This window comes from Telmatherina bonti, assembly GCF_933228915.1.
Source record: "Telmatherina bonti genome assembly, chromosome: 3".
NCBI classification, from domain to species: Eukaryota; Metazoa; Chordata; class Actinopteri; order Atheriniformes; family Telmatherinidae; genus Telmatherina; species Telmatherina bonti.
In genome coordinates, this window is record NC_136621.1 from 35,617,372 (window position 1) to 35,644,314 (window position 26,943).

The window sequence follows — 26,943 nt, forward strand, 5'->3', positions numbered from 1 at the left end:
CATCCTTCATTCTCTTCCAAGCCTCAGAAACCCTCATGCAGTTCAGTTCACTTGTTTCTCAGTTTTCAAACAAGCAGTTGCAGCCAGGAATGGGCCCTGGTCCATTTTTAAAGACAAAAATGGATGTGGGCTCGGTCTATGTACTAGTGATAAGCCATATCAAACAGAAAAGCCTTGGACCGGTGGAGCGTAATCGTTGGCAAAGGAGCATTCAGAATGTGTTGTTTTGTCTGAGTGTTGGAAAGACGGTGTGTGTGTGTGTGTGTGTGTGTGTGTGTGTGGGTGTTTTGTATGTGTGAATATAGCATCTCCTTTCCTTGATCCTACTTGTATCACTTGGGGGTCAGTATTGGTTGCCCCTGGCGATAGCCAATCAGTTCTTGCGTTGCAGTATAAAGAAGTAATTTTTAAGAAACGTCCTCTCTGGTTGGGCTCAGTATTGTGCAAGCCTGTGTGTGGGACAGCTCAACTTGAATACATGTTTTGTGCGAGCGAGAGTGTGTATGCATGGTAACTGTCACTGTAGCCCGTCGTATTTTCATATGGAAGCAGACGCGTGAGCGGAGAGGATGCATGTAGGTGATGCAGAGCACCTGTTTACTGTGTGGCTGTGAAGAAGATAGGGACAGATTGCTAACCACACACTAACTACACATCAGACAGGTCTCGGATACTAACCCTCAGAGGAAAAAGTATAGATTTAACTCAGATTGTCCTCAACTAGGAGTAGCAGAGAACTTTTAACGAGGGTCTTGTGTGAGTCAGGTCTTTGGCCCATAACTTAGCAAACGTAAAACCTCAGTAGATGGGACTGTGTTAAAGGGGTCCCTCTGATGGGTCAGCGCTGAAATGTTTATAGTTAGTGTCACTGATACCCAGCCCAAAGAATGTAAAGGTGTTTTAAAGTGACTAATGGATGTTGTAACTTCATTTTGGAGAACTTTTGTCTGGCTTTGTTATGAAGGAAAAGGAGGGGTGTGAAAGAAGATCGTTCTCACTACACTGTTCCACATTTACAATCTGAGATACAATCTTTTTTTTTTTTTTTTTTTTTTTTTTTTTAATTTATTTACAGGTTTTGTCATGGAAACAATGTTTCACTATTTGCAAATGTCTATTTTTTTTCTTTCTTTTTTTTCTTTTTAGCAGTGATGTGTGTTTGACACCTGGTTGAAAAGGGTTCATAAGCTGTTGAAAACAGACAATTTGGTTATTTGAAATGGGACGGCATTCACAAGACAGCGAGGGCCCCCTCCCCGCCCTTCCACACAGATACACCTGTCACTTTTCTACCACAGTTTTGTTCTAAAGAGTCTAGTTCTAGTATAATACTGTACACATACACAAAGCTAAGAACACCAGTATTCAGTGTAAAATGGTGCTATGCTTACCTGTACTGTAAGTATGTATATCCTTTCTTCTGCTCTTGAACTGTGCTCCTCTATCAGCCCCAAAGTCAAATGTTATAATAATCAATATTTTGAAGCAAAAATGTTTGCAATTATTATAGCCCCGCCCTGTCCCTTCATGGTCAATTTGAAAATAAAAACAGTTGCAGATATTAAGCAATTTTTGGGTCTGTTTTTATGTTTTTTAGCCATGTTGGTGGAATGGCTGAAGAAATATCACCATCCATACAATGAAGGGAATTTTGGCAATGCTGTGTGTTTTGTTTGCTTTTGTTTTATCTTATTTTTTTGCTTTTTATTGGTGACCAAAAAAAAAAAAAAATTATATATTTTTATATATATATATATATATATATATATATATATATATATATATATATATATATATATATATATATATATATATATATGTATATATATGTATATGTATATATATATGTATATGTATATATATATATGTATATGTATATATATATATGTATATGTATATATGTATATATATGTATATATGTATATATATGTATATATGTATATATATATATATATGTATATGTATATATATATGTATATGTATATGTATGTATATGTATATATATATGTATATGTATGTATATGTATATATATATGTATATGTATATATATATATGTGTATATGTATATATGTATATATATATATATGTATATATATATATATATATGTATATATATGTATATGTATATATATATATATATGTATATGTATATATATATATATGTATATATATATATGTATATGTATATGTATATATATGTATATGTATATATATGTATATGTATATGTATATATATATATGTGTATATATATATATATGTGTATATATATATATATATATATGTGTATATATATATATATGTATATGTGTATATATATATATGTATATATATATATATATATAAATATATAATATAATTTTTTTGTGTGTGTGCGTGTGTAGTTGGAAATAGGTTATAATGTTCTAAGATATATATTAATGTTATATATTTTCTATATTATTTCATAGGTGTCATACTTCATACTTAAAGGAAATTATTTAAATTTTAACAATAAATCTTGTAATATGAGCATCTATAATTAAGAGTAGAAATAAAAGCAGCAGTAAATAAAAAAAAATTAAGAAATTATAATAATGGAAAGGGACAAATATAGTAAAATATAAGTAATATAAAGGAACTTTAAAATAATAGAAAATTGAAAAAAGAAAAAATGTTAATTATCACAATAGATAACAAAAACATCATAAACTAATAACAGGGAAGAGAACAAGTATTTGATTAATCTACATAATTCTAATTTATAAAAACTAACAGTGAAACTTTGGCAGCACTATAAAACTGTGCCAAATTGTTTGACAGAAACAGTGAACTGACTAAACGAATAAAACCGACACCGTGCATTTGGTTCCACCATCACATGTACTTTATTATTACAAGTCAACTAACTGTATCAAAACTGCAAGAACTTCAAAACCAGAGTGCAGAAACTCACTTCTGCATGCCCCTCAACGTCACAAATAAATGCATCAAATATTCAAAACAAACAAAAAACAAAACAAAACCCTACAAGGCACATCTCTATTATATTTACATTGCATACATTTTTAACAATAAAAAGCACACAGTCAGTCCTAAACCCCTGGCCTCAACGGCTTTTCTAAGGTGGTTAATATTACCATAAAATACATACAATAATATCACAGTTAGTCACAGTATTCAAAGCTACAACACACAGGAAGGAATCGGTGTTCATGTAACTTATGGCTTCATTTTATGGTCATTCAGGATAATTGTTTGCATGCCGCGTTTATGGCTCATTAGTTTCTCTTTAAAGACACCGGTCCTTCCAGAGAAGACTGCATTTAAAGGCCTTACAAAAACACAACAACTTTTTTACAAATCCGGTGATCTGATATTTAATCTGAGATGAGAAGAATGATAACATTTTTATGCCTGTCCTTTAATATAAAGCTGAAGCAGTGCAGAAATGGAGCCGGACGTGTTTCATTCCTCTGAGAAAGACCAGCTCCTTTTTACTGTGACTCAGTTGCTTATTTCACTGGTATCAGCCTTCTCATTGGACTCGCAGAGAAAACCTAACCCCCCGCCCCCAAAAAGTCAAAAAACATTCCTGTAAAACTGGAAAACAAACACAACACAGTCTAGTACTCACAGCATCATTTGCATATCTTATCCAAAGTCCAACATCATCTTTATTTTGTCACATATGTACATGTACTTTCACTCTTTTGTTTTCCCAAAGATCCAAAGCATCTGAAAATGTAATCTAAGGCTGAATGTGAGCCAACCCCCCCACTGCTGGGGAGGTGATGCTGTATCTGATGGCCACTTAGTGCTGGAGTCTGCTTTATATAGACGTGCACCTGAAATACCACAAAGATCAATACACCAATGGGAAGAGTAGATAGAGGCTGAGAGGCCAGTGCAGGCTTGTTTATATACAATGTGTGTGTGTGTGTGTGTGTGTGTGTGTGTTTAAGGTCTGACGTGACTGCATTTGACAATCAGGTTGAATGGGTGTAATTGAGTGAAGCAGTAGAAGAGCATGAACAGGGTGTTTTTCAGACATAGTCCAGGAAGACATCAGCTGCGCTCTGCAGCAAAGGCTGCGTTGGGGCTGTTGTGCTGCAGACTGAGCTCAGCCTCCGTGATGCTGCCCTCTGCTGCTCTGGAGCACCTGGAGCGTTGCTCAGTGTCAGGTACACCTGCAAAGTGGAAGAGATTTGGGTTTTAGGTACATACAGTTGTGCTCATGTGTATTCATCCCCTTTTATTAAAGAAAAGGCTAAATTTACAACAGTCACTCAAATAACTGGAGACTTAAAAATAGAACAATAACTAAAAATTTGCAAAAATATAATTTAGTAATATAAGACACTGTTTTTTCATTTAATTTAGTTGAAAAAAGAAAAAACAACCAAACAAATGTGTCCTGGACAAATTAGAGCACTTTTCTGTTGAACAGTGGGACAAAATACCTGTCAGCAGGTGCAGAAGTCTGACTGAGAGGAACAGAAAACACCTGACTGGAGCGGAAATATTAAAGCATTGTTCAACTAAATATTAGTTTATGACTGATGTAATATGTAATAAATTATCTTATTTGTTTGCTTTTTAAAAAAAAATATTTCTATTGAACCAGAATTAGAAAATAATGTCACAATTTTCATAAAATTTTTATTTATTATTACTTTAGTCAAGTTCAGCTTATTTTACAGGCATCTGTTTTTTACGTGTAAAATGTCATTCTGTCTTAAAGTATGAAAAGCAAGTGAGGGAGAGGAGGCAAAGTGCACAGAACAATCCAAATATTAATCTTTTTACTGCTTGTCAAATATGAAGATATGGAGGTGCCATGAACATTGATCATAACCAATGTAATCTATACTTTTTACTTTGACAAAGGACCTTTTTTAAATATTATTTTATGAGAAACATTTCTTATTTTCACTAAAGAAATAAAGACAGAAAATTATTTTATTAATTTAAAAAAAAACAAAAACATAAAAATTAGTTTTGCTACTTACATTCTTAGTATTTTCTGACAACAGTATTTCAGTTCTTTCCACCAGTTTTCTAAAGGAAGGCCTTTTCAGCGGATCGTGGTTCCAGCAGGACAGCATCATGTCGTACCTGCAGACATGAAGTTAGAATTACATTCTGGATCTGGTTACACGCTCACAACAGGAACATAATTAATAAAAATAGAATTCAATAATTTCCCAATCTCATAAACCCACATTAGAACATAAAAAACTGGGACATTTTACCATTTCATAGAAAAACTTAACTTATTTTTGATGTAATAGTAGCAACACATTAAAAAAGTTGGAACAGGGCAACAAAAGTCTGGAAAAGTAAATGGCAGAAATGCAACTGGAGGAGCATTTGACAACTAACTGGGTTCATTGGGTATTAAAGGAGCATTTCAGAAAGGCTCTTATAATTTCAGAAAAATATTCAGTATAAAATTTGTCAAGACTTTCAAGATCCCACCATCTTCGGTGTAAAAATATTAAAATATTCACAAAACCAGGAGAAATCTCTGTGCGCAGGGGACAAGGCTAATTATCAAAACTGGATGCTATATATATATATATATATATATATATATATATATATATATATATATATATATATATATATATATATATATATATATATATATATATACATATATATATATATATATATATATATATATATATATATATACATATATATATATATATATATATATATATATATATATATATATATATATATATGTGATGTGATGTGATACCATTGTTTTCTTCCGACAACAGTGTATGCCAAATCACTGAGTGAAAATGCAACACACATGCAGTCACACACACACAAACAATGGTGAGTAGAATAGTATGACGTGTCCTGTTGGGTCCTGCTGAAGCACAAATCAGATTAAAACCATTTAGTTGATGTAAACAGCAACATCTGGACATCTGTCCATTGTGCTATAGTTCAAGACACTAAAGCGAGCTATTTTTAACAAATATGCTGCCTTTTTTTATAGTTTGGAAGATTATGAAAATATAGTACTTCAATCTAAAAACTTATTTTGATATGCCTTTATAGGTCAATAATCAAACTGATTAATTTGTTGCGTAACAGCTTTATATCATAAGAACCGTAACTCTCACTTACATCTCAATGGGAGCAAAATCAGGCCTGTTCATTCTGTGGCCTTCTTGAATCATCCTGTAAAATGCTGATCCCACCTGCATCCCAGGGTACGGGCTATTTCCTGCAACACAAACACACAACACACTTGGAAAAGAAAAATATGGATTCATGCAACGTTGCTGGTTTCTGAGTCAATATGACTTGATTGCATTACTCAGTTCTCTAAGTGATGTTGCTGCTTGAGAGTGTTGTTGCGAACCCTAATGAGGCTCCTGTCAGCTCAAATTGATGATAATAATGGCTCGGGCATTATGAAACAGAAGCTATAGCACATCTTTAACTGGAAATGTTACCCAGAGAGAAGATTTCCCAGAGTAGGATGCCATAGGACCACACGTCGCTCTCAAAGGTGTAGACACAGTCGAAAATACTCTCAGGAGACATCCATTTGACTGGCAGACGTGCCTACAGTTAAAAAACTTCAGTGTTATGGATCTAAAATTTTCACATAGAGTATTTAAACATAGATTTAACTCAGAAAAGTAAGAACCACATAGTTTGGGACAAATAATTGATGATAATTAATGAATTCTAATCCTTTTTTCCCCCTGCTTTGCTCACACTCAAGCACTACTTGCATTGTTTCAGCGAGTAAAAAGAAGCTTGCGTGGGAGTTTTATGATTTACAGACAGAGAACAAACAGACAGAAACAAGGAAGGAACAATGAAAGGAGGCGGGAAGGGAGGGAATAGACTGATAGACAAGACTCACGTTTCCCCGGAGAACATAACTGGCGTCGGTGGTGATGTCTCGTGCTAAGCCGAAGTCGCAGATCTTAGCCACCCTGCCATGAGTCAGCAGAACGTTTCTGGCTGCAAGATCCCTGTGGATGCACTGCACACAGAAACAAACAAACAAACAAATGAGTATTGACCCAGCAAGTGGCGTCTGCAGATGGCACGTGCAACGCATACCAACGAGGCGAGGCTGGTAAAGGTTGTCACTACGCTTTCAAACACAAAAGGCAAACTTGTTTTACAAAAGAAAAGCAAGACAATGGAAGAAAATAAAAGCAAAGGTCAGCACAATTACAGGCACATTCAAATATTTCTGAACACTTGGGAATCAGTTGAACTGGTTACTCATAAAAGGCTGTCTGCCCTTTATCAAAGTCACAAGTACGAATCCTTTCAAAGCGTTTACAGAAGATGTTGCGTAATTTCTCGAAGTATGGTTTAAAAAAAACTAACAAAAAAAGTAGCGAACACTTAGAAACATCTTTACTAGATGTTTTACTCTCCCGTTCAGGTCCCAACAAAGTATCCGGGATTATACTGGGAGGTTTAAACTTTCCCATAAGTAGGTAATAAGGAGTATTTCATAAGATAATATTAGTTAAAGAGATACATAGATAAAAGGTATATTAAGTGGTTTGATGAGTTCGATCACAAAGCTTGTTTTTATGCGATAGGATCATTTATCTCATTGCCTCAGGAAATCAGCCGCGCTTTTACCTTAAATGATCATTATGAGATGAGTTTTATTTTATTTTATTTTAAATTAAAGTTTCTATTTTCCATTTTCATTTCATAAAATACAATATCAGGAGGACAGAACAGAGTGAGCACATTGGTTAGCAACGACTATGACTGTGTTTGTATACGGACCATTTTTTCCACAGGTTTTCACATTTTAATATAAGAAGTCTTATAATACTGCGATGGACTGGCGAGCTGTCCAGGGTGTACCCTGCCTGTCGCCCAAAGCTGGCTGGGATAGGCTCCAGCTTCCCCGCGACCCTGAATTGGAATAAGCGGTTCAGAAAATGAATGAATGAATGAATGAAAGTCTTATAATATATGTAAGATTTTCCATGTTGTAAATTAAATCCACTATTTCTTCCCAGTTCTCTGAGGTGGGTGGGTTGATTGCACCATTTTAGTGTATTAGCCTTTTTTTAAGCTGCCAAATGAATCTTAAACATTGGTCCATGTTTGAAGTGGCAACTTCGGCTAAATGTCCCAGAAATAAAACTGTACTTACTGTCCATTTTTAAAACTTAAGACCCATTTTTATTCCTTGGCTTCAACCCACTGTGAGTCTGCTTCTGGTCAGTGAGTTATATTTTGGTTTTAATTTTGATTTTATTGGTTTTATTTACTATTGATTTATTTTGTTTTATTATTTTATCTTTTTATTCCTTGTATGATCGAATGTTTTATTGTGTTATTTATTGATCTCTTAATTGTTTTACTCTGATGCACAGCACTTTGTCCCACCTTCGGTTGTTTTAAAGGGCTTTATCAATAAAGTTGAGTTGAGTTGAGTTGTACATGTTTTGGGTTTCCTAGTATTTCTTTCAATTGTTTCCAAACATCTTCTTAACCTCTTAGTCCAATCCTGCGTCACAGGAAAGCTGGAGTCTATCCCAGCAATCCTCAGGCGAGAGGCAGGGTACATCTTGACCAGTCGCCAGTTCATCACAGGGCCATGTTTCCAAACATCATCTTTATACACTGTCAAAAAACATGCGTATGATCCACATCCTGCTCTCCGCTTAATCTCAAGCAAGGTACTACAAAGGGACTATTGTATGGAGGGGTGGGGACTAGCGCTACGTGGCAACACCTGCTTCCAACTGGACTCACAGCAGTCTGACTAGCAGTGATGTACGATGTCCCTTATTGTTTGGATTCTTGCTTGTGTTGCTCTCACTCTCAGATGTAAGTCACGTTGGAGAAAAGCACCACGACTGTAGAACAGATCAGCGAATTCTTCTTCATCTTGGGTGGAACAAAAAATCTGACTGTATGTTTTCAAGAGAATGTTCTCAACATGTTGGAAGTCGATGTACCTTGCTGCGTATCATCAGTTATTTCCACATTTAGTTGTTTTCCTATTTATCTCTTATAACGCTGATGTTTCTCTGTTAGCCTTTAAACCTTGCCAGAGTTTTTGTATTAGTTTTCTCGTTATGTTCTTATATGCATTGCCTAATATTCCTGTAATTGTATTTATTTCTGTTGGGAGGCCTGGCATTAATTTTTTTCATGATAATCTAGAATATAAAGATATGTTTAAAAGTCTTGTTTAGCTGAAATAAATTCTCTTTGTAGGTTCTGAAACTCCTATTTCCCCTCCTTTAACTGATTTTCATAACAAAGTCAACCCTGGAGTTTCGTTTTCTTGACTGAGACAATCATGGTGAGGTTGGAAACGAGTGACTAGCATGTAACGGCTCTGCTTCATTTAGCTAGCAGGGAAAAACGTGGTGTACAGTCACACTTTCTGACTGCGTCAGCAAACAGCTGGACTCTGCAGACACTATGATTTAATTCATGGACTTGTCTTCCATTTTTAACGCCGTTCAGACATACACCCTGCCTGCAGCACCGCCTCTCCAACCTTCAGGAGTTTTTTTTCCAAGACAGACTTCGATAACATCTTACTAAAGGTGTTAAATGCAGACCATCAGTGTTTTAAAACAGGCCTGTGTTTCTCATCACCTGTAGCAGAAGAGGAACATGACTTTGTAAGGTTGTGGATGACATGGCCCTGGTGGCCCACTTGGTGGACCCCCCCGCTCAGTCAGACAGTCAGCATTCTGGTCCCAAAAGTCACTGGAGCTCAGCGTTACCAAGACTGGAGGCGGAGACGGCTTCAGGTTTTTACCTATTTGGTTCCATTCTACAGTCAATTACTAGATGCTTTTATCCAAAGCAACTTACATACGAGAATGAGAACAACACAAGCAGGAAATGATCACAAATTATGTGAGACTTGCTGGTTACGAGCCAGCACAGAGCAGGGTTGCATGTAGGAGCAGCTGCTTGGGCACATGGCTGCTTTGAGACGTTAAGTCACTCAGCTGGGTGAGGGGATAGATTTAGTTTCTAATGCGCTTCTAAAAAAAGTCCAATGAGTCGCTGTCCATGTTGGAGGACATTCCTGTTTATTTTCCAAGCTGCTGATAATAATAACTTGACTGATTACGTTTTACTAAAATCCAAAGGGTGCAAATAACGAATAAGGTGAGAGTGATAAAAATTGTCATATTCTCGAACCCAAGCTAAATGAGAAGCCCCGCAACACCTGCGGCTGCCATTTAATAAACCTGGCGTGCCTCTTTACTGCCACCCACTGTGACCATACAAAACAAAATAAACCAGTGCCTCCACCTCCAGGACTTTCTGTGACAGCGAAGACTTTTTAACTGTAGTAAGAATTACAGATCTAACCTTTAACCTGTCCTCATGATGAGCAACTTCACCATCGAACATAAAACATAACTCATACGTTAAAAAAAACTAAATCTCTGAAGTTATTTGATAAAACATTGTTAAATATAACACATTGTTTAGCAGCAGTTCCATTTTTTAACTCAAGCAGATGTAATAGCTTAAACTTGTTTTTCAGCTCAAACTGAACCGTTTGATTCCTGTTTTCCCAGTTTAAAGTTTCCTTTTAACTCAAGCTGGTTTCATGCGTGCACCGCTGTCCTAACATGTTGTAAAGATGTTCCAAAGCAGTGCCATGTGAGAACACATGTCCACATTCCCACTGAGCTTTCTGCAGAGCTTGTCTATCCAGGCGACTCGTGAAACCTCTGGAACAATGGCTGCAGTTACTGAATGGTTTTTAATTCAGAATTAATTATTCTGAATGTAATCATTCCAAATAAAAGTATTCTCCTTAGAGTTTACATTAATATATTATTCTAAAATGAGGTTTACATGGAAAACAAGCTTATTGGCTTTTACCTAATTCCGCTTTAGATCTGGGAGTTGGAAGGGCCTCAGATTGGACAGAAGTTTGACACAATGAACTTAGCAAACTTCCTGCTTCTCGTCTTTTTGGCTACAACATAAAAACCATATAATAAGAACCATTTTTACTTTTGATTTTGATTATAATTGTGAAGTACCAGCTCGATGCGAGCTTTCTTCAGCAGCTGAGAAGCTACTGGAGACGAGAGGCAGAGTGCAGCGTGGAGTATGTGTGTGTGTCATCATGACGGGAGAAAGTAACAAACATGTGCAGAAGGACCGGAATTAAATTAGAGCTTGATAGATGAATTAATCAAATCCCATTTGAAATGGGAATAAACCACCCACTTAGTTCAGTATTAGGTTTAGTTCCAAATCAGGTGTTTACATGGTTATTTTTCATCTGTTCAAACCAGATTTCACTTTTATTTGGAATTAAAGAAGAATTAAAACTCATGTAAACGTGGCCAGTAGCTGCTGAGATGCTGTATGAACATACAGCAAGTATTTGGAGCATTTACCTCCACTGTTTGCGAGTGTGTGTGTTGTCCTGTTTAGCTCTGTGTGCTACCTTCTGCTCGCTCCATGCTGTTGTGAACATGTTCAAACAGATGCAGTATGTTAGTAAAATGACTAACCTCATTTATTGAAAGGAAAACTTTTTTCTTTGCATCATGTATGCTCTAGACAACCAGTACTCATTTCATCCCTCTCATTTCAGCTCTGGAAAGTGATCTCGAGCAGAAAACCTCCCACAGTGATGTACTTGTATGAACAACAATGAAGTAAAAAGCCCAAACCAATCTTTCAAGACTTTGTCATGAAAATATCTGGTGCTGAAAACAGCTAAAGTGTTTCTGCTCTTTATAGTCCAGGGAACTACTGAGAAATCAGAACATGCATCTCTTTGCCTGGACTGTTTTGCTTTTGTGAGGATGGTAATAATAACGTTAGAGCAATATTAAAACGTCAAGCAGTGTCATGTTTTAGTTTTGGTATGTTTGCTGCATCACTATTTAAAACCAGTAGCAACTCAGGTCCTCAAAGGCAGCAGTCCTGCCAATTGTTAGGAGTTTCCCTGCTGCAACACACCTGATTCAGATCAATAGATAATGAGCAAACTTGTGCAGAGTTTGACTTCAAGATCTGCACAAGTCAGCTAAGTAAGTCTGACAGGTATCTGGATGTGCTGCAACAGGAAAACTCCTCACTCTTGCAGGACTGTGGCCCTCGATGACCGGAGCTGCTCACCCCTGCACTAGCTTCTCTTTATTCTTGGATTTGTCTTTTCTACTATCCCATAGGTGGAATGATTCATCCCAAAAAATCTTGAAATCTTAGCAGACCTGGACAATTTTAGAAATGCAAAAAAAGACTCTGAGTTTAGTAAACAAGTTTACTACCAGTAAACTTGTTTACTTGTTTACCAGTCCTTCTTTTATGTGTGTGGAGTGAACTGAAACTATCTAAATGATGAATACATGAACAGATTCCATTAGGGTTTTGTTTGTGATATCAAATAGTGACTATAGCTTTATTTAACATGCCACTGATTCTCCTTCTGTTGCCAAATGATCCATAATGTTCAGCAGAAAGCTGCAAATTTACATTCAGCTGCTTGTGTCTATGAAATAATAAGAACTGTGAGTGTTTTTTAGAGAGAAAAGTGGGGGAAAAAAATAAAAGAGTGCCCTGAAAAATGGTGCAAAGCAGCGCGTGGATGAGGAAAGCCGCAGAGTCCGATGACAGAATGATTCTACATTTTAATTGATGCAATTCCATCATGTGGAAGTTGGCTTCAATGATGTGGAGTATAAGAGCCTGAGCGAAAGCAAATACGCTGTGTTTCTGATTGTAAATGTACCACCAGCTGACATGGAGCTTTCTGCACGGCTGCTGGTCCAGATCCATAACATGATTTATTTACTAGTGGCAGCACTTTCAAATCTGCTCTATAACTGCTCAATAAATATGAAGACGGTATGTTAAAGCCTTACATTCTTGGAAGTAATATACTCCATTCCTTTGGCAACCTGGTAGGAAAAGCTGAGCAGATCTTCAGCATCCAGAGACAGCTCATCTATGTCATCTAGGCAGAGATTTCACTGTCAGCATCAGTGAATGAAATGAAGGCTTAAACAGGCACAGCTTCATGTTTTATTTGCTGCGTTGGGATTGGAAATGAAGAATGACACTCTTACCTGACTGGGAGGACCTTTCCTTCTCAGAGGGCCGCATCGGCACATATCCCGTACCAGTTGCATCCCTGCTATTCACACACAGAAACACACCATTAAGCATTAAATGACCCACTTTCTGTTGTAATCCCAGTTAGGAATTTGCACACATAAACACCTCGCTGGCTCAGTCTGCTTCGAGACGTTGCGATAGTAACCGTCTCCAACCTGGGAGTTTAGGAAGGACTCTCTTTTTCTTCGCAGGAAGTTGAGGAGGTCGCCATAGCAACAGTACTCTGTGATCACTAAAATTGGGCCTGGAAGGATGCAGAGAGTAAAAAAAAAAAAAAAAAAAAAAAAAAAAAAAAAAGACTCATTCACTAGTTTTTAAACCATGACAAAAGTGGAACAAAGAAGAAACGAGGACAAAAGGTGGTGGTTTGGTATTTGTTATACCATGTTAGTCATTTTATAACACCTGCATCTGACACAAAAATTGGACACAATGAACATATTCCCATCAGATTTTCCTAATTACTGTTTTGTGTTCAAAACACCCACAACTAATTTTCCCAGTGGTAGACATGCCTGGTAGACATGATGTTTGGTGTGTCTGTCACAAAAGCATACTCAGTGGAATTCAATAGGAATGCCGCATTACAATCAATACTGAGGTCTAGGTAGACAGGTAAAGGATATTGATCAACAGCAAATTTGTGGCAAGTCAAACTGCATCACGTCTTCATATCGGAGCAGGATCGTATTGGATTTTTTCATGTGGTCAGTGAGTCAGCACATAAACGTATAAGTATGTGTAAAAGCTTTTGAGGCAAACTCTCAAACACGCAAACTACCATAAAAACACTTAATGAATAAATGATAATAAGAGCCACAGTAACGATAGAAGTAGATGGAAGAGATTTAGCTCATGCAGCCAATGAAAATCAGAGCAAATTGAATTAAAAAATATGTCCCACGTCCTGCTGAGTTAACTACGTTTCGTTAATGAAGACTCCTCTCACCTCCGACAGTGCAGGCTCCCAGCAGGTTTACAATGTTCACATGGTTACCAAGGTAACTCAGAACCTTCAGCTCTGACATCAGTGCCTCCTTTTCCGTTGAATGGGGGTTAGCTAAGATGATATCATCACAAGTCCTTTAGAAAATGTGATTTTCCCCACTGTGCACAATGCTATTATGTCAAATCCTTACGTTTTAGCATCTTTACAGCAACGGTGGTTACGGTATCTGGAGAGCACAGTCCGTATGCCGTGGCCCTTACCACCTTTCCAAAAGCCCCCGAGCCCAGAGTTTTACCTGTAAAGATCACATACATTAACTTTATTAGCATTTTTCCAGACTTCTCAACAATGATAACAAAACATGGATGCTGCCGTACCAAAGCGAAGCTTCTGTCGGGGAAACTCCCATTTGAGGTCATACGGTAGCTGAAGCGGGTCAATATATATGTAGTTGTTTCCATTGATGCTCTCAATGACCTTCCACTGGATTTGAAACTTTGGTTTCTGGAGAAGTTTGAGGGGAAAAAAAAAAAACCAGAGGCCAGATTTATGAATAGAAAACTCATATTAGCTCAGTTTCCCGGCATTGCTTGATAGAAGTGATTACACAGATATAACTCATATCTTTGACCTTCTCTCGCTGCTTTTCTACCCGAGTTTTGTTCCCTTAGAGCACTTTGGTTGACAGGCTGCGTCTAGACTTTGCCTTTAGCATCCCACTTTGGACGCACGCGCTGGTGCTCAAGGAGTCTGACTCATCTGAGTGCAATAAAGGCAGCTTGTTCATGGGGGTGAATTAATGACTTGATGTGTGATTAGAGTGTCAAAAAAAAAAACCTCTTTAACTGCAGCATGTGTGCACCGTGAATGGGTGATTGACTCTGTTCGAATTCATTAGGACACATTCATGCTCATTAAAAGGACACACTTTCACTCTTCTGCAGTTTATCGTCAAACGGATGCTTCTGACTTTACCATGCTCTGCACAGCCCAGAGGCAGGCCTTATTAGCCAATGAGAATGGGCCCCCTGCCAGAAGCTCCTGAAGCCATTTCCTTTCCTCTGAAGCAAACTGTATATCAGAGCTGCTCAAGCCTCGATTTAACATTGATGCCTCTAAACTGCTGTGCAGGTTAAAACTGGATTTATGGCCGCAGACGTGAGATTTACAACCCCTTTAAGTTACATCTGCAGCAGTAGTATTGTATGCATGCTTATTTCTTCTCTTACCTGCATGTACTTGTAAAGTAGCACCACTAGAATGAGGCTGAGAAAGACGCCAGTAGCCACCATGCCAGTTAGAAGGGGTGTGAAGAGTTTATGGGGGACGATGCGTTCTGGGAACAAACACACACCCAACAAGATCACATTTAGGCATAAACAAGATTTTTACTGGCGGTTTTAACTGGCAGTTACACACACATCTCGTGCATCTGTGTGCTTCTGGGCTTGATGTGATGCATATCCTGCACATTTATCCTGCATGAACTCGACTGAACTGAGATTTAAAAGTCCTGGGGTGTATGCCATTCTTTCAGAACGGGGACTGAAAGAACGTCCTCTTCTTTTCACACACACACACACACACTATTACACAGCCACATCCTTTTCCTCCACTGTTACGACAGACAGCTGCAGCAGTGGTGTTTGTTTGTGTGACAAGGATTAGTGAGTCTACACCATATAATCCCAGCCTGCACCGTCAGCATACGCTAATCTTATTCAATCTGTAACCAGTAACCACACACCTGGCCTCTGCAGACACAGGGTCAACGGGTTTGTACCTCTCTAAGTATTCATACAAAGTCTTTAAGTTTTATGGTTTACAAGATAACCCCCCCCCACTCCTCCTCCTTCACAGATACTTCTGCAGCATCAGCTACATGTGTGTAAGCTATACAGTTAATGGTGTGTGTGTGTGTGTGTGTGTGTGTGTCATACCACCAATGGAGAACAGTGTGTAGGCTTCTTCTCCTTCTGTAGAGGCCACACACTCCAGGGTGTGGTACTGAGCGTGCTCCTTGCTGACATTCAGTCGGCTCTCCACCTCGCTCCTGCCAAAGGCCGACTCAGTCAGCATGGCCACCTCCGGGCTCTCCCACTGGGAGGCATTGGGAAGGTGTGAGCACCTGTTAGAAAGTCGGAATTGATCAAAGTGTCTCTTCTACATTTCTCTCAACATTTTCCTGCCTGTTTTAGCATTTAAATTTAACAAAGACAAAAAAAAAGTAAATAAATAATCGCATGACACTATGACATCTTATTGTATAAAAGCTCAATTACTTTTTCTTTGCTCTGGTTTCCTTTATTTCTGTTTATTTCTGTGATTTAAGAATCTTTCCTTTTATTTTTGCCATATTCAGACAGTTAGATAAAGTATTACGGTTAAGTCCAAACAGATGGACCCTGCCTTCTATGTGTCTTTATGTGAACATTTTGATGCTATTTGTCTTTATTTGTTGCCTACTTTTGTATTGTTGAAAAACTTTCTCTTTGTAAGAATACCTAGTGTTTACCACAAGAAAATAAACTGTTTTGTTTTTTTTTAATTATTATTATCATTATTATTATTATAATTTATTTAGTCAAAAGATTCAATAAACTGATATCATCTTCATAAAACAATGAATTCAACATGTTAATTAGTCGCTTATTGTTTATACGGACATTCATTACTGTAGATAACCCCTTCCTCCGTCTGTCTCGTTTTAGTTCCATGTTTAAATAAAGACATAAGGACTAATGGATGATGATAAAGTAACACCGGAAAATGTGTCGGACGTTGCACAGCAGGACCTTATAATGTCTTTGCTGCCTTTTCTAATGGGAGCTAAATCTAGAAGTCAAACAAAACAAGGATGTCCTTAGATCGCGGTATATTTTTGGCTTACCTGGTGCGGGGAAGCTCACAGAAGTACCAGCTGATTTTAGGGACCGGATAACCTGCAGCGATGCACCGCACCTGTCCATCAACTGGCCCCTCCTGGGCGATGATAACAGGCTTACCTTAAAGACAAAAATGAACTTTATGAGAGGTTTAATAATGCTTTAGTAATCTTCATCTTCTATCTACAGGAATCTCTTATATAAAGCTGTATGTGTAGGTTTAATGGTACGTTTACTGCATTGTTTTATGGAGGGGCTTCTTTGTATAACTGAATGAGATGAACACCAAAACAAAGATCCTAAGTGTTACTTTCATGTACAAACTTTCAGAAATTTAGCTTGAATTATGAAACAAATGAGTGGACTACTTACTGTTGACGTAAACGTGGAATAAACGATCAACAGACGCATCTTCATGATTGGCTGAGAACTTATAGATCCCGCCCTCTGAGCCAAGAACCCGCACCAGTCTGAGCTCGCTGATGTATCTGATTAAACAAACACAGCATTATAAACATGAACATAGAGTCCCGCGGGGCAGTTCTGGCGTGCCGTTGGCTCAGCGCACCTGTATTTACGGTGGTGAACTGTGATAACGTGCTCTGTTGTGTTGAGGAGATGCTTGCCGTTGAAAGACCAAGACAGGGACTGGGGAGCAGGATGGGCGTCAAATTCCACTCTGAGGCTCAGGCTTTCCCCTTCTTTTATATCTGCCTGAACAGGATCCGGACCTCCTATCATAGTTATAAACCCCTGATCTGAAAAACAGGGAGAGATTAAACTGTTGAGAAAACAAAGACTTTGAGCTTCATGCTTAAGCTCAAGTCAAACCGTAACGAGAGTTACCCGACTCATCGAGTTTAGAATAAACAAATGCAAATGGCATGTACTTAATAACATGAACTATAGCTTTAAACTGCTTTATCAGAGTGCTGTTGTTTCTGGTGACGTACATGAGATCACCTGTGTTTGTGCACACACAGATATATAATAAATAGTTATTAGACTTCTCTTTATATTGAGTTATAGAACTTTTTCAGGCACATAAACCACTCAAAGCACTTTACACTACAAGTCATAGTCACACAGGAAGAATAGCTGTATTGCAATAGCTAATGGAGATCAAAATAAATACAAATACAAATACACACACTCATTTCCAGATAGGCACCTGCCTTGCCCAAGGACACTTCAGCATGCAGTTGGGGAAGTCTGGAATTGTTGGAAGACGACTGCTCTTTCACCTGAACTACAGGCGTCCAACACAAGAAAATAATCCACCTTACCAACTTTAAGACTTACCGCGTACGTCCAGCTGCAGCGCCGCGTCACTGCTGCCTCTTTCATTGTGGGCGTGGCAGCGGTAAGTGCCTGAGTCTGATTGGTCGACGGCCGTAATGAGCAGCGAGGTGGAACGCTGATAGCCACGGAAACCAGACAGGATGTGTGATTTCTGGGATTCATCAGGATGCTGCAAATCATGAGCAGACGGGTTATATACCAACAGGTGTTGCATCACTTGTACTATAGTAGCTTTAAATCGTGCCAAGCTTTTAATTCATGAAATCTGAGTAAACAAAACTTTCTCAGATTTGTCCTCATTTGAAACAAGAACCTAGAAGTTCCAGCTGTCGCTAAATGCAGAACGAAACTGTGGAAGTACAGTATGAGAACAAAGCAATAAATGGGAGAAATAAAAAGGATTTCTTTTTAAAATATTTGTTCAAAAATGCAAATAAATCTGTGTAAATCTGTATGAAATGCCTGATTTCACATGAAAGTTCCCTTTAATGTCATTTAATGCTCACACCTGCATGATAACATTTACAGTTTCTACACAATTTTTACCTAAAGGTTTAAGCCAGAAAATGTCAAAAACACATAACAAGTAAAAGGAACTTTAGGACACAGTAGCAGAAATCTGTGTCTTTATGTTGTATCATTACTAATCCTCTTTTTTTATGTGCTTTTATTGTCTAATAAATATCACGTAGCACTATCCTCATGCATTAGTACTGTCTTAAACTCAAAAAACTGTTTGCATTATGAGGCATAACAGTGTGTTTGACATTCAGACAGTCAATCCCCCTTTGCTTAAGGAACTGCATACAAATCCCTAACATCAATCTTACCGCTGCTGAAGGAAAGTCCCACTTAAGACTGAAGTCCGGGTTGACATTGGTGGAGCTACAAGTCAGGTCAAACTGCTCTCCTGTCTTTAGGATAACGGTGTCTTTCTGGGACAGCGTGATCACAGGGCGCAACTCTGGCACTGGATCAAGAAACACAAAGCCAACACTGTGATAACATCATAACTAAACCACAACGCTGTCATCATTACTGTTTTAATAACAGTGTTTTAATAACAGCGTGCATTAACTGTTCTGCTCTTGTTACATTAGTTAGTCAGGCAACAACACCAACCAAGGTGAAAAGTATTAACAATCATTTTAATGTCTAAATTGGAAATATGTTTATATTAAATTCCATTTCATCAAAATGTGGACTGTCTGAGTGATATGTAAAGACGAACACGTCAAACGACTATTGTGTTTATACACCAAGACAAATAACCTTGTGCAACCAGTGTTTCACATTTACATGATGGCACACAAAAGTGTGCAGTGTGTGAATATGCAAACAGTATGCACATAAACAACACGATACATTTACCACATTATATGCAAAAGTCGAGTCACTTGTTGTAATTTGTCCTGCGGTAATTCTGCTTAACCTCAACACAGCCTTTATGCTTGGTTGCACAGCTTTGTCCGGTGTTGGCCCCTCCCTCCCACATGTCTCCTTTCCCTCTTCATCAGTCAGAAGGACAAAAACATACTCCCCCCCGCCTACACCACGCCTCCACCTTGTCTCCTTTTACTCTTGAATTGCAGACAGGACTGCAAGTGCTGATGGAGTACAAAGGACACAAATGCATTTTTTCCACTGACATCAATTTTAAGTCCACCTCTCAAAAAAGTCGAGACTTTAACCTTGTTACTTGTTTAATCTCCTTACATGACCTTTGAGCACAGTAGGTATTATTATTGTTGTTATGGATTTGAGCTTTAAATCTGCAGGAAACCACCTACAGTTTTAGCAAAATACAACCAGACAAGGTCAGTATGTTTAATGTGGAAGATAAGGGGAACAGATCCTACCTATTTGCTGATGGGGCTTTACTGGTGTGCTTGAAGAAAGTAATGTAATTAGAAGCTAGCATAAGCTTTAAGGAAAAGTTAGCATATTGATGGAGAAAACCAAAGCAGAGCAAGGAAGTATGGCTCTCAGCTGAGCTAACAAAGAGACTCAGCAGTGGCAGTGATCAGGAGTTAGCCAAAGACTTAGCTTAGCTAGCTTTCAGCTGAGAAGTTAGCTAAATCAGCTGTCTTGGCCAATGGAACCAGAAGGTATTAAGGAGCTAAGAGAGCTGATGTTTGGCTTGGCAAATTGGGAGTTTGAAAGTTCAGAATACATAGAAACCCTGAGCTATCCAAGGAATCAGCTGAGCTAGCGCTTAAGACTATTACATACCCCACAAGCACAGAAAACTTATAGCTTGAAGTGGAAAAAAACACCTCAAGAAAGGTTGAACAGTTTAAAGGAACAGCCCCTCCCCACAGCAGATGAAGTTTCTTGTGAAAAACTAAATTATCAGGCCAAAATTCATTTTGCCCTTGTTCTTGCCACTTCAAGAACAAAGTTCTCTGTTCTGGCAGAGCATCTGACAAGCTCTAGCTAGCTAAGGAGCTAGCCAAATTAGCACTAGGCTTTAGCTACGTAAACCAACGTTTTCAGGCAAATGGTGCATTTTGTATTAATGTGAATAGCAAGTGAATAGAATAACATTCTCATGCTTCCACTTAGGGGGTGTAAGAAAATAGTCAAATTCTGAAATATTGCAATATTTTGATTGACAGTATTATATCAATTCCAAAGCACTGTATCAATTTTTTTTTTATGAACAATGGATGTTTACTGATCTTGCACAAAAAGAACAAGCGTTTTATTTATTCAGTAGTGAAAGGTAGATCCCTGTGTTCTAATTCATTACGTTGTTACGGCTTTGAGTTACAATTTTCTTACCATTAAATTTTAGTAAAGTAAAATTACAATATATCGTCTCGCTTATAGTATTGCAATCTATCTTGCCCTCAAACTGTGATACATATCTTACTGCCAGATTCTTGCCATTATCGACCCCTACTTTCACTTTCATCCAACCTGTCATCATATGCTTTACTATTGGACTGCAGGTGATTTTTCCCATTGTATGATTGAATGTTTTAAATATACATTTTTAAAAGAACATAAATACATGATTGTTTTAGGGGTCTGTTAACTGACAGAGGGGTGCTTTAATTATGTTCAATGTACAAAATACACATAATTTATAAGAATCTTGTGTCCAGTTTTTGGGCATGTCATCTCTATAGATGATTATGATCACATAGACTAATTTGTTGTTACAATACAGACACGTCAACCTCAGTCTACTTTGTGTTATTATATGAGACTGAAAGGAATGAGTGTGCATGGCTGCAGTTTGCGTAGTTTTTCCAACTAGGCCTGTTGCTTTAATTGTGTTAGCAAATTATCGTACAGTGATGCAATTATATTAACTTCCTGTGTTGTCTGATAATTTGTTTGCATTTATGTTTCTTTCTATAAATTATTTTATAAATTCTAATAAACATCATGCTAGACAAAGCAGCAAGATTCCATATAGATTCACAGTATGGTAAAAGGCTGCAACCTGATCGCTCACCTAATAATTCAAATAAAAGACTGAAAACTCATTATTTCAGCATTTTGGAAAAAATGACCTGCATTCTTTAGTCTGCTCTCTGTGTACAAGTTCATCATGAGAGGAACTCAGGTGGTTTAGTCATACAGAAACATAAACATGCACAGCAGCAGGTAAGTACACATGGACTTGGTTTTAAGACCTTGTTTATCAAGACTAAGCTAAAAACAAAAAGATTACTCTTTGTAACCCTTTGTGCAACCTTCACTGCTAATTCAATGTCAGTGTATGTGAGACTTCAGATTGCCTTATTTAACCTCTTTAACTTAATACATGTATTGTTCAAATGTGGCTGCTCAGTACCCCAACAGAAACCAGGCAGCTACATAAATCAATAGGAGACACAAACATCTAGTATTCCAGAGGCAAATGCTTTCCTTTTCCTTTCCCCACCTTAGTGGATGTGTGTTTTTAGTTAATCCTAGAGCAGATCCCTTCTTTTCTTCTACTTTTTTTTTTTTTTTTTTAGTAAAGATGGCTTCTTTCCTAATAACACCTGCCCATAGAGTGTTTGCTGCGTTCCTTCTCATCCTCCCTTTTCCGCTTCATTAACACTTACGAGACAAATCTAGTGTAGCTATGCCACATGGAACACTGGTATGTAACACTTTTACAGACCTGAACCATACATCTCACTTCTGTCAAACATCACATCGCTCACCGAGTCGAACGTCCACAGTGTACTGGCTTGACATCACTTTGACTCCGCCGAGCTGACCCACACATACGTAGCAGCCCTCGTATTCCTTTCTAGCGTTGCTGATGATGACGCCTTGCTGTAGGTTGCTGCGGTAACTCATGCCAGAGGGCAGAGGTCGTCCATCACAGGTCTCCAATGTCAAGTTGGTGACCTCGGGGTCGGTCACAAGACATGGAATGGTGCAGTTCTCACCTGCTCGCACCAGAATGACATTCACCATGGTGCGCTGGAAAGCATTATGGGGGTCTAAGGAGATGAAGGACAGAAGAAACTCTCAGTGTCTGTAGCCAATCGCAAGCCTCCAACCAAGCCTTGAACACCCACCTTTCACGTAAACATAGATCGAGCTGTGTTCTAACGTGCTGTTGTTGACACACACATAACGACCCATGTGGTAGTTCTGCACTGCCGACAACCTGACAGACGCCACTCCACCCTCCTCCACCTCTCCCTCGAGCCGCCGTGCCTTCTCCCTCTGCCACCTCAGCTTGGATGGGGAACCAGACGTTGTGGCATTGTCATGGCAACGTAACTCCAGCTTCCCCCTCTTGGGAACCACTATGTGAGGCCCACTAGGGGAAATGATTGGCTCAGACCACACTGGAACAGAGGGCAAACCGTATGATTGATGCATGCTCGACTTGGATGATACTTCATAAAAGCTGTCATGCTTACGTAACTCCAGCTTCCCCCTCTTGGCTAGGGATGGTTAGCATCCCTTAGTTATGCTGCTATAGGTTTAGACTGCTGAGGGACATTTCCTGATACACTGAGCTTCTTTCTTTTTCTCTTTATCTCTTTCTTTTACCCCCCCATAACAGTGTTGCATCATTAACATGTATGTCTCCTGTCTCAGCAGGTCTCCCTGGCCGGGAGTAGCAGTTCCTGTTGTCTGTTGTCTTTCTGTCCTCTTCCCCCCACACAGCAGAGGCAGATGGCTGCCTGTCCTGAGCCGGGTTCTGCCGGAGGTTTCCTTCCTGTTAAAAGGGAGTTTTTTCCTTCCCACTGTTGCCAGTGTGCTTGCTCAGGATGGGAGATTGAGTTGGACTCAACTCAATCTGTTGGTTTCCTTATATAGGCTATTATGAGTTGGCTTTCATTATGTTTTCCCCTCTGTCTGTAAAGCGTCTTGAGATGGCATTGCCGTGATTTGACGCTATATAAATAAAGTTGAATTGAATTGAATTGAATTGAATGCTTACAGACGGTGCAAATATCCAGACTATGTGGACTAATAAAGATGATTATTCTTATAGATGTGTTCTCAGATGATCTAATTCATGCTTTCTGTTATTTAATTAATAACATATCCTAGAATTAGATTAGGCAAAAAAAATAGTCATGAGCTTGCTTTATGTTTGGCCCTTAGATACAATCAATGCAAATGTTTTATCCTTAACTGCCCCTTTAAGCTGGAAAAGTAGCAACAAATCAGTGTTTGCATTACTGCTTGAGCTGCCAAAACATCCAAATAATCTGTTTTACTTTCTTTTAGTTGACTAATCAATTCTTTGACTGATTGTTTCAGTTGTGGAACAGAGCAGAACCAAAAACAATCAAGGGGTCCTGATGTGATAGTTAAATAGGATGTAATCACTGGCACAGAGCCCCTCAGGACACACTGCTTTCTAACCACCACTGCTCAATTGAACAATCAATAATTATGAGCAATCCTCCTGCTGAGTAATCCTGCATTAAGTCCCTTTTATCCCTCCCCTTCAGATGAGTAAACTCAACTAACATTTTCGTTTCATTTCGACCGCCTTTACCAGGCAGCCCCCAACAAGATCTCCACATGATAAGCATCATTTTTTAAGAACAGGGTTTTCATGTGACTATTATGCCCTCAGGCTGGAGTGGAACTCAAGAGATCAAGAAGCATCTGGATGCTCTCTCTCTGCACAAAAACATCAATAGACTATCAGTGTTAGAGCAGGCAGTGGGCGCATGTCTTCTAGCTGAATATTTGGAAGAATAAGCTGATGATACTAAACAGGCTAAAGGTTTCACGTAAAAACTTGAGGCTGTTCGGTGACTCAATTCAAGACTCTTTACAAAAAAACCAAAAAAAGCTGGAAGATCTCAGCTGCGAGGGCAACGGAATCAGGAAGGGGGCAAAAAAAAAAAAAAAAAAATTGAAATGTGCGCTTTTTTCTTGTTGCTTTGTTCTGGTGCAACCTACTGACTTACATTTCGGATAAGATAAATAATTAATTGTTTCTTCTAACAACCCACGCACAAACATGCACAAGCGTAACCTGCAAGTGTGTGCGCGTGCAAAACTATACGCACACACCTGTTGCCAACAAAATAAGAGGGGGGGAAACCAGTGGTTTGGTTATGCAAATGCTGTCGGATAAGAGCTGAGAAGTTGGTGGCAGCTTGTCAGGACTGCACCGTTTAACATGTTTCCAGGAACTATGTTGAAACTGTCTAAATTCTTTGGAAAGACAAACGAAAGCATGCGCAGTGGTGCGATGTTGCCTCCCTATAATAAAGGACAAAAGACATCAGACATCAGCAAAACACGGAGCGCAAGTTGGAAACGAAGAAATGTGTGACAAATAAGTGGGAGAAAAATAAATAAATAAATAAACAAGAGTGCTTGAGATCATTATTATTATCAGTCCAACTGAACAGATCAATAAAACAGATGTAAACGGACGAGAGACGGTCGTAATAAAGTGTGTGTTGTCAACTAAACATGAACTTGGATGCTTTTCTTACCTGTTAGTAGCAGGAATATGAAACAGGAGGCACAAACAAGCCAGTGGTACCTCATTATTAGGCGGTCTTGACAGCCTTATATTCTACTCCATGCGTTTCAGGCGCAGAAAGAACCATCCCGTGCTGACAAACAGCAGATCCCATCCAGCAGAATGACACACAACAAACACCTCCAACAGAAACGAGCGCACTGACACAAAGATCCTGCAGGCTCCGACTCCCTCCGATGGAGCTCAGTGGCGTTTAAAGAAACAGTGCAGCACCTCTCCTCCGTCCTCCTCAGGACGTCTGCCACTCCTTTCCATCTGTCCCGCATTGGCTGGACACCCGCCAAAGGTGGTGAATCGGTTATTACCCGGAAACAAGGATGGGTTTGCGTCCCAGCTTCTCTTACAGTCATTGCAGTGAAGACAGATCTAGGAAGAATTCCCTTACACGCTGTATTGCTGAGATATAACCGGGAAACAATGTTCTGTTAATCAAGAAGATCATTCATTTTCATTCAAAACACTGCAGAATACTTTGAATTGGTGCACATTATGGATTGGGACAGTATCCTGCAGTGATGATGACAACTATTATTGGTTGGCAGGATTCTCCCTGCAGGTGCTATTTGAGTTTGAGATCCTCATCATGGTCTCACGTTTCCCTGATCAACATTACAGTCTTCTCACTTTTCCCTGATTTGACAAGCCCGGCAGGAGTCAGCCATTGTGTAATGTAGTGATGTGCAGAAACTTTGAGGGGAAACTTGATGAGGAGATAAGCCTGAAAATATTTTCCAGCTGCCAACATGAATGCAGAAACTTGTTTGGACTCATGTTGTTTAGGAGTAAACATAATTTCCCTCATCACCAAATGTCCTATTTGTATCCTAAGTTTTGTCTCCTATGTATGAATGGAATGACAAAAATTAGTCACTTTAACTACTGATTTTCACTTAAACTACTGAATTTCTACTCATGAAAAATAGATTCAACTCTTTTTTTTCTTCTAATTTTCATTTATTTAATTTAAGGAATTAATGTATTTGCCTAAAATAAAACCTTTTACTTCTCTTGTTTCATTCACCCAAGATGCCTCAGATGCCATTGGTGTATATGGAGACTGTTAGTTTTCTTGCATATTCAGATGTTCAGGACATTAGGATCGAAAACTGAAGGCTAATGAAAGTCCAGACTATCAGAGGATTTGCATGTGATGAAATGATCCAATATAAAAATCCAGTCTGTCATCTAGTTTTTCTCCTCTTCTTCTTTTTTGGACACAAGACTAGATTAATGAACACTGCATTTTTACACACAGGAGCCTCACATTTAATAGATGAAATTGTCTACATGTTGAGGTTGAAGTGGCTAAGCGATATTTTACACACATACCTGCCAAGATGGAGAGCAGAATTCAAACATCCAGACATATTATTTCAGGACATATTCAATTAAGGTTAAAAATGACGTGGTCAACCAGATGATTAAGCTTGGGTAAATAGCCACATCATTTTAACCCCACAGAGCTTTATAGGGCATCTTTGATGCAGTACATACAGTTTCTGGGACATTTTGCATCACTTTATGGTAAAAATTGAGCAAAACTGTTGAAGAGAGTCTATACTTGTCTTCCGCCCCTATTTAGATACCAGGAAGCAGAAGATTACACTATACCAATTTTGACATAGGTACTACATCATACAATTGGGCAAATATCCCAAAAAAGTTTAATTTTTTTAAAATATTTTGTTAAAGGGTCAAATA

General features: G+C 38.5%; 1 protein-coding gene across 1 annotated transcript; it reads right to left on the reverse strand.

The window, feature by feature from the left end:
• Window positions 1-4,024: 4,024 nt before the first annotated feature.
• Window positions 4,025-25,306, reverse strand: kitb (KIT proto-oncogene, receptor tyrosine kinase b; the record flags this gene model as incomplete). Its single annotated transcript, XM_079238279.1, has 21 exons — window positions 25,193-25,306; window positions 22,790-23,065; window positions 22,427-22,711; window positions 19,091-19,230; window positions 18,261-18,429; window positions 17,527-17,716; window positions 17,331-17,446; window positions 16,964-17,078; window positions 16,014-16,201; window positions 15,303-15,409; window positions 14,451-14,577; window positions 14,264-14,368; window positions 14,074-14,184; window positions 13,230-13,368; window positions 13,076-13,143; window positions 12,872-12,963; window positions 6,880-7,002; window positions 6,461-6,572; window positions 6,129-6,228; window positions 4,991-5,096; window positions 4,025-4,168 (listed from the first exon to the last, which is right to left on the reverse strand). Exons 1-21 carry the CDS (start codon window positions 25,245-25,247, stop codon window positions 4,025-4,027), a joined length of 2,868 nt encoding a protein of 955 aa, XP_079094405.1. The 5' UTR covers window positions 25,248-25,306.
• Between the last annotated feature and the right edge of the window lie 1,637 nt (window positions 25,307-26,943).